Source organism: Haliaeetus albicilla, chromosome 8 (assembly GCF_947461875.1).
Source record: "Haliaeetus albicilla chromosome 8, bHalAlb1.1, whole genome shotgun sequence".
In the NCBI taxonomy this organism is placed as follows: Eukaryota; Metazoa; Chordata; class Aves; order Accipitriformes; family Accipitridae; genus Haliaeetus; species Haliaeetus albicilla.
In genome coordinates, this window is record NC_091490.1 from 10808695 (window position 1) to 10820168 (window position 11474).

At 59.2% G+C, this 11474-nt stretch overlaps 1 protein-coding gene across 1 annotated transcript; it reads right to left on the reverse strand.

Moving 5' to 3' along the window:
- Window positions 1-292: 292 nt before the first annotated feature.
- Window positions 293-5478, reverse strand: TSPAN1 (tetraspanin 1). Its single transcript, XM_069788342.1, has 8 exons — window positions 5430-5478; window positions 5227-5291; window positions 3750-3956; window positions 3248-3322; window positions 2431-2529; window positions 1913-2050; window positions 1339-1422; window positions 293-1066 (listed from the first exon to the last, which is right to left on the reverse strand). The coding sequence occupies exons 2-8, from the start codon at window positions 5281-5283 to the stop codon at window positions 1013-1015; spliced, it is 714 nt and encodes a 237-aa protein (XP_069644443.1). The 5' UTR covers window positions 5284-5291; window positions 5430-5478; the 3' UTR covers window positions 293-1012.
- Window positions 5479-11474: the final 5996 nt, after the last annotated feature.

Consider the following 11474-nt stretch of genomic DNA (forward strand, 5'->3'; position numbering starts at 1 on the left):
AGGCCCAGTACAAACCACCACAGAGCCAGCCCTGCCTTTCAAGCCAAGCTTTTGCTTGGTCCATGAACCAGCATTACCTGAGCAAGCAGCAGCTGTTGCAGAGGGCAGGGCTGGTTTGCGGGGCTAATGGTAGCCCCCACCGCTCCGCAGCTGTTGTGCAAACACCAGGCTGGTTGTTTCTGAGCACGTGAGGAGCTGCAGCAGAGAGAGGGCAGGCAGGCTGCAGGCAGGGCTGTGCTGCCTGCATGGGGCTCATGGCAGGGGATGCACAGAGCTTGACTCCAGGAAATAATTTGTATCCAAGATCAAAAATTTATTTGTTTTTCTTTACAGCATAGAGGGGGAGGCTCAGCCATGAAATGACAGGGGGTACAGGGCAGCCCTGGCCACCACAGGGCCAGGGATGGACAGGACTGTCTTCATATCAGGGCAGGGACAGAGACCAGCCAGCATCTCTTGTAGAGGACAACATAGGACAGGGTCAGGACTGGCAGAAAATGGGTGTAGGGGTAGATACATCCCTACCTCAGAGTGCAGTTACCACCTACAACACCTTGGCTGGGCACCAGCCCCAGTTCAATCAAGTGATGCAAAGGGTGCACAGGCCAGCCCCAGTGCCAGCCCCTGCCTAAGGACACCATGGGGACAGCGTGGGAGAAGTACAGTACATGCCTGCAAGGGTTTAATCAAGACATCACCATGCCACTGCCAGATCAGCAGCCCTGATCAGCCCGTATGCTGCTTTATCTCCCAAAGCGACCAAGCAGCTTCCCCTCTGCCCTCTTCACCCCCCCCCAAAGCTCTATGTACAGACTGCATGTGCCATATCAGTACAAAAATATACACATAAACTCTACAGATCCCAGCTCAGTAGATCAAAACACAGCTATAAATCACAGTGCACAGGACAGCATCAGGCCCAGGGAGTGATGGGGTCCTCCCCAAGAGCATGGCACACCACAGGCGCACCCCAGCATGATGGAGGGGCAGATCATCCTCCTGCCTCGTGGGGTCATTTCTGATCCAGCTCGCAGTACAGGTACATGGAAACCGCCATGGCCGCAATCTGTGGACAGCAAGAGGCGAGTCAGCCGCCCTAAGTGTCACACCCCAGGCTGGGTTTAGGTCACAGCCCATAGCATCCATCCCCAGTGGGCACAAGGAGGAAGAGCCAGGTGTGCCCAGGAAAGAAGGCTCAGCAGTCACCCTGGGGCAGATAGTGGGCCATGGGGCTGCACCAGCCCCCTGCAACCCCTTGGCCACCCAGGCCAGTCCCAGCCTTGCTGCTCACCTCCAGGCGATGTGGAGGCAGCAGCACAGCAATGCTCAGGCACTCACCTCCAAGGCAGCAATGCCGGCTGCCACGCCACCCACTACACCTGCGTTAGTCTTGATTTCTTCCAAGATCTGATCAAAACAACCCTGCAGGAGGCAACCACACAGGTGAGGATGAGCAAGGGGTAGCAATCCCCCAACCACTGGGGTACAACATCCCCAGGGAGGGAGGCATGGTTCTCCAGCCTAGAGCTGCACAGCCATGGAGAATGTCTGAGGGCTTCAAGGGGCAACTCATCTCAGCCACTTCTCAGACCAAAGCACAGTATTGTGGGAGGAGGAGGGAAAGAGGCAGGGAATCACCCAAAGAGGCAGCATCACGCCTAGGTTCACGCTCAGCTCCAGACATACCACCCTGCTGCAGAGCTCCCTTTAGGACCAGAGCAATGGTAGCAGCTTTGCTTGTCTCCACCAGGCACAAGCCAAGGCCACCACAGCTTCCCCCAAGACTTAAAGCCCATGAGACTGCCATGTCCAGAGCTGGGGCTGAAGTTACAGAACAGGTCTCCCTCCCCATGCCAGGGCACACCCCAAACTTGGCTCAGCCAGAAGGCAAGAGTCACTGGCGCATCCATACCGGGACTTCGCTTTGTGCGGCAAGCGTGCCATTGCAGGGCTGCCTGTTGTTACAGCAGGGCTCCGGGTAGGTTCCATGTTCCTGATACCAGTAGGAGTTGGTGAAGTCTGTGTAGTTATTCAGGCCACAGCAATGGACCTAAGAGGGAGAGAGGAAGGGATGGGGAGAGCATCCTGCAGGTCCCCCTCCTGGGTCAGACAGGGTCTGGACCCTCCTGCCCAATGGAGGGGGTCACCCAGCTCAATCCAGCTCTAGGGGGGTGCTCAAGGACCTTCCTGGGACCAGGATTTTGCCCTACACTCCGGCATGTACAGCTCTCACCCCAGCCATAGGACCAATAGATCCCAAGTGGGTAGGTCCCAGGCATCTGGGAAGTTGATGGCACGGTGACAGATCAGCACATCCAGGATTGCTATGGTGTCCCCATTCCCATCCCACTGGCCCACCCGTGTGTGCACCACCAAGCTTGTGCTGGGAGCATCCTGACCCACAGGTGGGGGCCCCAGGGCTCAGCACACCTCATTCATGGTGACATTCCAGATGTGCGTGAGACTGCTATCCACCCCATACTTCTCCTTCAGTAGAGGGGTCACCACAGCTGTCAGCAGCGTCTCTGCCTGCAAGAAGAGGCAGAGAAACACCATCAGAGAAGGTCCTGGGGAGCACCACAGAGATGAGAGCCCCTATACTGGTCTGAGCCCATGGGGAGGAGACCAGCTAGACCCAGCATAGCCAGGAGCATGTCACACCGCATCCCTTTGGCCCAAGGACAGCTTGGCCCCTTCCCCACTAACCGGTGCTTTATGGCACCAGGGCCACTTATGACCAGTGAGTCATCTGATAAGCAGCATAACTGAGGGAGCCAGGAATGACGTTTGCCCTGCAGTTGACTTCCAGTGCCTAATGAGACAGTCACCTTTCTCGACAGGTGGTTTCTCAGGTGTCTAATAAGGGGTTGAGTTTGCTTAGCATGAAACATTAGGGACTTCCTCTCCCATGTGGCTCCTACCATCAGAGGTGGAGAGGCATCAAGCCTAGGCTGGTACTGGACTAAGGGGTTTGAAAGAAAGAAGCCTGCAAAACTTGTACCATAACCCTAATTTCTTTAGGCCAATGGGAATCTCTGGTCCCACCACCCTCACCCCAGCCAGGCTGCCCCAGCCTGCCCACATAGCTGGTGCCAACAGGGACCGGCATCCCTTTTTCCTACAGCAGTGCCCACCTCTGAGCCTCCCCATCCATGGGCAGCACTGCCAGCCCCAGTGTCTCCCGTTTTCCCAAGGAGTAGGACAGGTCCCAGATTAGCCCAACCCAAAACTCAGATATGCCACTCACAAGACCTGTGTAGACCAGAGCCACCACGGCAGCAGCAATTTCGGCAATGAAGATGATCAGCACCACCGAGAAGAACTAGGATACAGCAAGGGGAAGGAAGTCAAAGCAACAGCCAGAGTCCACAGGGTCCCCAGGAACCCATCTGCTTCCCAAGAGCCACAGGACCCTACCTCAGGGCTCAAACCCTGTGTCATTGCCTTCAGCTCCACTCCAAGGCAGAAGCATCACAACCTTGGGGACCCCCAACCCTCCATCTGCATGGGGCTGACCTCTCTGGACATGCTCCAAGAGAGACCTCTGCTCAGCACCAGCTTCTGCTTCCTTTCACCCTTACCCAGGGCAGACTTTGGGTCCAGCTCTGCCTTTCCAAGGTCCACCCAGCCTTCCACCACATGGAAACATCCAAGGGGCACATCTCCACAGAGAAATCTGTCCCTCAGGTCTTCCCCACCAGAGACCCAGCTCAAATGAGGCTTGATAAGGAGATAAGTCAGGTCCATACCATCATCAGGAGACACTTGCTCTCCTTCTGGGCGCCACAGCACCCAAGGAAGCCAATCACCAGCAGGATGGAACCAATGACGATGAGGAAGTAGCTCACATTCACAACCTGCAGGACGCTAGAGGAGAGTGTCCCAAATATATCCAGGAACGACTTTCCATCCACTGTGACCCAGATACCAACTCCCAGGAGGGCCCCGCCACCAAGCTGGGAGGAAAAAGACAATGTCAGCTCCCAGGCAGGCAGAGATCTGAGATTTGGGAGATCGGGGATTTGGGGAAGGTCCTGGCACAGGTATTTCTTCCTCTGCAAGTTTTCGCTGTACCAAAGCAAAACTTTGTAGCCACTGAGCACAGCTCAGGGCGTTGCTGCCGCACACTTCAGGTGGCCAGATGGCTCACGACCCCAAAACACACCCCACCACCAGCACATCCCCAGCTGTGGCATTGCAGCTGCCCCCTTCCCCAGCCCAAGGAGTTTCGGTGCCAGCAGCAGGGCAGAAACCCCCATGCAGGGCAGTCAAGCCAGCAGTGCCACCAGCCACCCCCTGACCCCACAGGGACCCACATGGCCCGCTCAGACACTGGCCACCGTCACGCTGCCACAAGTTCCTCCACCTGGGGAAGCTGCCCACTCACCCAGGGGGGCGGCTGAGCAGCCCCCAGCCCCAGACACTCACGTGCTCACGGCAAGGTCAGGTCAGGGCTGCCTCCAGCCTGCCCCAGCCCTGCCCTCCACCCGCTCAACCTTCCCCACCAGCCCCAAGCCCTGGCAGGAGCTTTGAAGAGGGAGTGTTTCACCAGGGCGAGCCTGGAGGCTCTGCACCCCTCTTTCCCAAGGGAATATCCCACCACATCCTCTTCCAGGTGGCTCCATTGCTCCTGCAGAGCCAGGATAGCTCTCAGGAGCTCCGCTACCCTTTGCCCTGGGTGGGAGCAGAGGCTGTGTGCGCTCTGGAAACCCCCAACATCTGAGACCCCCAACACCACAGGCTGCTGTCATGCACGTGGGCTGCTCCCCTACAAAGCCCCCCAGGCAGGGACCCAGCAAACCCCCCTGCTCTGGAGCACCCCTCGCCAGAGTTTCAGCCCAGAGAGGGACACAGGTGGCTGATGCAACAGCTGCTGCCCCCAGAGCCCAGTATGGTCCCCTGGGCTTTGGCCAGAACTGGGCACCCCACTGGGGCGAGAGACCCCCCCCACAAGCCCAGGGCTTTAGTCCTCAGCTTGGGGCCAGAGACTAAATCTCAGACCCCAGTGGGGTCCCAGGAGCGTAAGTCCCACCTATACCCGACTGCCCACAGCCCCCGCTCCGTCCCCCACAGAAAGGGACATGGGGGGGCAGGAGAACCCACAGGGCCATACTTCGCCCACCCCATGCCCAGCTCAGGGTGCTCCCCAGAAGCCGCTCCCACAGACCCCAGCCCCTCAGCCCAGTTTCCTGGGGCAGGCAGAGACATCAGCTGGGGTGCACTTACAAATATGGCCAGGTTGAAGAGGATCATCATGACCTTGATAAAGGTGAAGCACCCCATCCTTGCACCTGGGGAGAGCAGAGAGGTCATCAGGGGGAGCCCCCACCTCGGTACGACCCCTGCCCTCCTGCAAGCCGGGCTTAGCCCCCCCCCTCCACGAGAGTCTGGGGGCTCCCCACGGGCTCCGCTCCCCGAAACCAGCCTACCTGAGTGGCGAGCAGGTCCCAGAGCCCCAACCCAGCCCGCCCCGACCGCAGTGCCGCCCCCGCCCCGCCGCCGCCGCCTTTTAACCGGGCGCGGCCCCCGGGGCCGCCCCCGCCGCTGGGGCCCCCCCGCCCCGCCCCGCCCCGCCCGGCCCGGCCCGGCCCGGCCGGGGCCACCCCCTGGAGGTGGCAAAACCACGCGTGTCCCTGGGTGCCCGGTGGCTTGCTGCCCTCTGCCGCCGGAGCCGCCCGGCCCCGGGGGATCCGGGTAGCCCGACCGGCTGCTGCCCGCGCCCATCGCCGTGGCCTCTTGGCGTGGGGTGGGGGAGATGATGTCCCCGTCCCGCTGCTGCTGTGAGTTGGGGGCCCCTGCCTGTGTCCCCACTGAGTGCCCACCCGACAAAGCCCCACAGAGCAGGAGGCTGCCACCCCCAGGGTGGGGGCTTTGGGGGGGGGGGGCAAGGGTGTCTGTCCTGGGGGCTTCACCCGTGGTGGATGCTGCAGCCGTGGTGGGGGTACCACCCCGCCGCCCTCCTCCGCAGCAGTGCTGGGCACTGTGCTTGGGATTTTCCGACCACGGACAGCCCCACGGGTCACAGCCCCCCTCTGCCACCCGCTCCCAGCACGACCACGGTTGAGTCACCCCGTCTTCCCGCGCTGATGCTGTGGGTGCACTGCTGGCCCTGCCACTCGGGCCCACTCGGGCAGGAATCTCTCCAAACCCCAAATCTCCAACCTCCTGGGCCAAAACAGAGGAGGGCAGCAGGGTGGTACCCAGTGGGGGATGGCCATGCGAGCCGGTTTGCAAAGGAAAAGCCAAAGCTGTACGGACCGAGGCAAGTTTTTGCTGGCGGGCACCCAGCAGGGTGATGGTAGGAGTGGACAGTGACAGCCGTAACAGATGCCAGCGCTGGAGCAGGTCAGCAGAGACCTGCCATTGCCTAAGGGCTGCCAAAAGTGACTTTCTTTGGAAAGACACTTTGAAACAGAGCTGGTTTCCCACGGTGGGGGGCTGCAACAAAGCGCCAAAGAGCACACGGGGAGATGCTGCATCCCCAGCCCTGACCAGGGGGGGTGGTCCTTGCCCATCCAGTGCACCTTTGGGACAGGAGGTCATGTTGGTCCCCTCCCCAGCACCCACACTGTGTCCCTTCAGCTTGTCATCAAACCAAGGAGCGATGGAGGAGGCCGGGGAGCCCTCGTCCTGCAGCAGCAGGCAGCAAACACAGGCTCTGGGTGCTCAGCACGCTCCACCCCACGCCTGGCTCCCCCGAAACCCCACAGCAAATTCCCTGCCTGGCCGTAATGATATATTTCAGCAGGATGAATTCAGCCCTGTTGGGATCCAGCCAAAGCCCAGTGGTATTTGGGGGAAGCATTCAACCCTCCCAGGCAGCCTGGGTATTAATGCAACCTGTGCTGGAGCCGGGGCCTTTAACCCTTTCCCCCTCACTGCCTGCAGCCTCAGGTCTTCCCCGCAGCAGCTGCCCATCTGCTGCTGCCATGAAGCTGCTCAAAGTGAGGGGCTAAGCCTTCATCCCTCTCGCAAAGGGGGACCACTGCCCCCCTAAATGCAAATGATGACCCCCATCATATTATCCCTCTCCCAAAAGTTGCCCCATTCCAGCCTGACCCTATTCGTTCCACACAATCCCCCCACCCCAATAATAATTTTTGGCAAATACGTAAATACTCGCTGTCATTCCCAATCGTTCCCAGCCATGGGGAAAACCAAAGGACAAGCTATGGGCTGCTCCACTCCCCTCCCCAGCACCTGGCGCCGCAGCCTGGGGTTTGGCCGCTCCCCAGCGTCGCCCATCCGAGCCCCATTAGGGACCCAGGGCTGGATTTTCTGGCTCTCCAAGAAGGCCTGGCCTGACCACGGCAGGACGAGCCCGGTGACATTCCCATGTCCCTCCTGCCTGGCAGGGCTCCGCCACCTCCCCGCTGTCCCCATCCCTGCATGCAGCCCTGCTGGACCCCGAGCATCCCCTTCCCCGGAGAGCAGGGATCTCTCACCAGGGTGCAGGTAGCACGGCTCCTATCCAGTGACCTGGCCCTGGGAGGCTGAGAGAAGGAAAATGGCCATAAGTGGTCACCCTCAAGGTCCTCTGTCCCCAGCCCGGCCACTAGCCCGTGCCTGGGGGAGCATTGGAGCCACGCATATGTCTGGTGTCAGGATCTGGCCATGGTGTCTGCACAGAGCACCCCTCCCTGGGCTTTCCTTCAGGGAAAAGCTGCAAGCTCTCCTCCCAGCCTCATGCCTCTTCCAGCTTGTGTTCATATTTTGAGGGTTCGAGTGCTGAACTTCCACCCTGCTGATGATCCTGGGCCTTGGCTTCCTCCAGTTAATGGCTGGGCTCACTGCAAGTACAACCTCCCCTGCGTCGGGACTCTCCTACTCAGGGCTCCAGCGAAGCAGTGCAGGCAGCTGCCCGGTGCTCCGAGGAGGCATTTCGGAGCAGCCATCCATTCCTCTCTACAGGCAAATAGGCCTGTGATGCTAACAAAGCATCTGCTTGGGAATAGGTGGGGGGGGAATCTAAACTGGCATCTCCCACCCAGCGGGGCACGGGGTGCCCTGGCAGCCCTCCTGGCAGCGGGGTTTGCTGGAGCCTGCTCAGCCCCCTGCGTGAATTAGCAAATGGTAAGGAGCCTGAGCAATCTGCCAGCGAGAAGGCCAGGTGGGTGCTGAGCCGGGCTCGCTTGGCTTAATGCCATCCACAGGGACTCAGCAGAGCACAGGGGATGTCCCCTCCGTGCCTCAGTTTCCATCCTGGCAAAGCATCAGGAAAAGAGCCCCGAGCAGGCAGGGCCAGCCATGGAGACCAGCCCAGCCCAGGACTGATGGGATTTTGGGGTAACCCCAGCCAGGTGAGCCCCTTGCAAAGGGCTTTCATGTGTGTGTTTTGGGCTGGCAGCATCTGTCCAGCTGTCCGTCCAGCATCCAGTTGCCTGGAGAGTGGTGGAAGGATGGACATGCTGCAATGTGCCAGAGATGAACCTGTCTTCAGATTTGCAGATGGGAGTTACTGAATTCTGCAAATTTGTGCTGAATTCATCACTTTCTGCCTCCTGCAGGGGAGAAATAAAAATCTACAGGAGCCAAAAGTTTTTGACATCTTGAGAATGAAATATTTGAGTTCTCAGCTTTGAAAGCACTCAAAGCATTTTGGCTGGAAAACTGGGGAAATCACTGATTCCCCCACCCTGGGAGGGACCGGGCAGTGGGACCATACCGATATCCCTGCGACTGCAACTCCCACTTCAGGGGAATCCTCCCCTTTACCATGGCTATGTGCAAAACCACAACTTGAGTCCAAAAAACAGGAGCTGCCCCATCTGGTGCCATGATCTGTGCCATGCAGGGCCTGGGGTGTAAATAAGGGGGCAATAAGTGGGGGCTGCAAGCATGTCCCAGTAGTGCATCCCCCCCAGTGTGAGTCCCTCAGGGTAAGGATCTGGCCCTGCGCCTTAGGTAGATGATTTTAATCATGATGTTGTTTCTAGCTGTGTGTTAATGCAATTAAAGAGGGGCTCGATGACATCTCCCTGCCTGTGTATGGGGCTGAACTTCTTCCCGTGCATTTACCCCCTGCAGCGAGTCCCCCCGTGCCTGCCCAGCCACTGGCCGCCTGCCCGCGCCCCTCCAGATAACATTTTCTTGTTTCTCACGTGTCCAAGCTGGCAAATCCCTCCCGAATTAATTAACAAGGGCCATGCCGAGGCACCAGCTGCTGTAAAGCCAAGCCGGGTGGGTTCGTGGATGCAGAGGGCTGCGCCGCGGGGTCGCGTCAGGACAACCCTGTGCCTGAGCGCTGATGCTCTGGGGGCTGCTGCAAGCGAGAGCTGGGCTGCAAAGCCTTCGCCGTTGTCTCACCAGTGAGGACGGCCAGGGCCACCCAGTTGATGGAGCTTTCTCCCACCACGGGTCAGGGTGCGGGACCTGGCCCAGCTCAGGGCTTGGTGCTGGGGTGCGCTGGTGCCCGCTGCCCAGGGAGGTGGCATTGAGGGGCCGTCGGTCCCAGGTGCCGTGCCGGGATGCCCTGCCTGGCACAGCAGTCTCTCTGCAGGCACCCGCTCCAGCAGCTCCTGGCACCTGCCCTGCTGCGAAGCTTCAGCCCTGCAGAGAGGTGCAGGAAAGTGCCCCAGGCCAGCCCCGGGCATCGCCCCGAGCCTTTCCTTATGTTCCTTGGGTTTTTTCCAGCACTCTCCTCCTCAAGTCAGGGGTATCCCCAGCCCAGCCGGGCAGCTCAGCGGCAGCGGCAGAGCGTGGCTGTAGGAGCAAGTGGCTCCCGGCTGCCCGCGGGTGCCGTACTGGGAGGTTATTTGAAGAAGAACTTCGGTCTTCCTAAACCAAAACCCATAGAAGCCAGAGCTCACTCTTGGGCACCCTGGGAAAAAAAAATGAGAGAGAAGAAGTTTTCCTGCTCCTAAAGAGAAGAGAAAGCAAAGCGTGGCCCCCTCCAAAGGGAGGAAAGAGATGAAACCAAAAAGCCAACTCCGAAATGTCAGCAGGAATCAAACGTCATTTCTCTCTGATTTCTCCAGCTGGGAAGGGCTCAGCCTGGTTTCGCAGCCTCACTTACTCCAGCCAGGCACGTTAACAACTCTATTTATGCTCTATTTACTCACAGACGTGTGGCTAACTTCCCCTGGCCACTGCCAGGAAGCACGGCACGAACGTGACCAGCACATCTCAGGGCTGGCCAGGATGGCACTGGGCAGCCCCTGAAGCAAACTGGAGAGCAGCGGGGCCACCCCTGTCACTTTGGGAAGGACGAGGTGGACAGCTGAGGCCAGTGCCTGTCAAGCATCCCCTGGAGATGCTCCTACCAAGGGCTGTCCCTCCAGCCAGGAGAGGAGAGGGGTTCGCAGCAGGGCCTGGGGACCCCAGCAAGGAGATTTGTCCCTCTCTCACCCCATATCCCATCCCAGGCAGTACGGACATTGAGCAAAGGGGGGCTTGTAGGGAAATGGGGGGTGCAAGGTGCAAGAATGCCTCCTCCTGCACACCTTGCAGAAAAGCAAAGGGCAGGCAAGTCAAAGGCAAAGCTCCCACAGCAATGAGTGCTGCTCATTAAGCAAGCAAGGAGGGATCTGTAGCTAATCAGGACCTGACAAGCAGCACCTCTGCATGCTCAATAAATAGCAGTGAAGACCTAAACCATCCTTTACTTCTTCATAGGGTGCTCTCTGAAGGTTTTCTGCCCATGCTGGGGGATGCAGCCACCTCTGGGCAGCGAGGTGAGGGTTTAAATTAACAGTGTAGGGGTGATACAAGGTGAGGGGCAGCTGAGGGTGGGGGAGTTTGGGGAATGATCCTGCTGCAGTGCAGCCGAAGTGGGTGCAAGAGAAGCTCTGAGGGCTGTCTGGAGGCAAGCAATGAGGAGGACCCCTGGGACAGGAGCTGGGAAGGCTGGGATGATGCTCAGCCCTGTCCGGGCGAGGGGCGGCAATGGGACTTGGCTCCAGCAGGAGATGTTGCCTTTGGGTTTGGGGACCCTGAGGTACATCAGGAGGGGAAGATGTCTACTGCTGGGAAGGAAGGATCCCATTCAGCAGCCTGGAAAGAGGAGATGGTGGGCCTCATGTCAGGGTGTTTCCCCTGCCCCAGAGCCCTGGGACTGTGGTAGTTCCTGGCCTGTATATAGGATTGATCCTAGGATAGGATGGGTGGTAATATCCGATGGTGATATACCCACCAGCCTCCCCAGCTCTAATCCTCTCCCAGGAGGGAAAACACATCCTTGCCTTTCCCCAGGCAGCCCCTAGAGAGCTGGCACCGTGCCCAGCCCTGTTTGGCTTGTTGGGCCCCCGTGGGACAGTCTGGGGAGACCAAGCAGGGCTTTAGGCACTCAGCAAAATCCCTTTGTCCCCAGTGGGGCACCGGGGACACAACTGGGGCAGCCCCAGGCAGGGAAGCAGGACTCAGGGGAGGGCAGCGTCTGGTTGTTTGCAGCTGATTCTGAATCTATCCCAGCAGCTGCAGCAGCAGCACGGTGCCAGCAGAAATGGGACGAGGGAGAGAAAAAGCCCTTTTAGTCC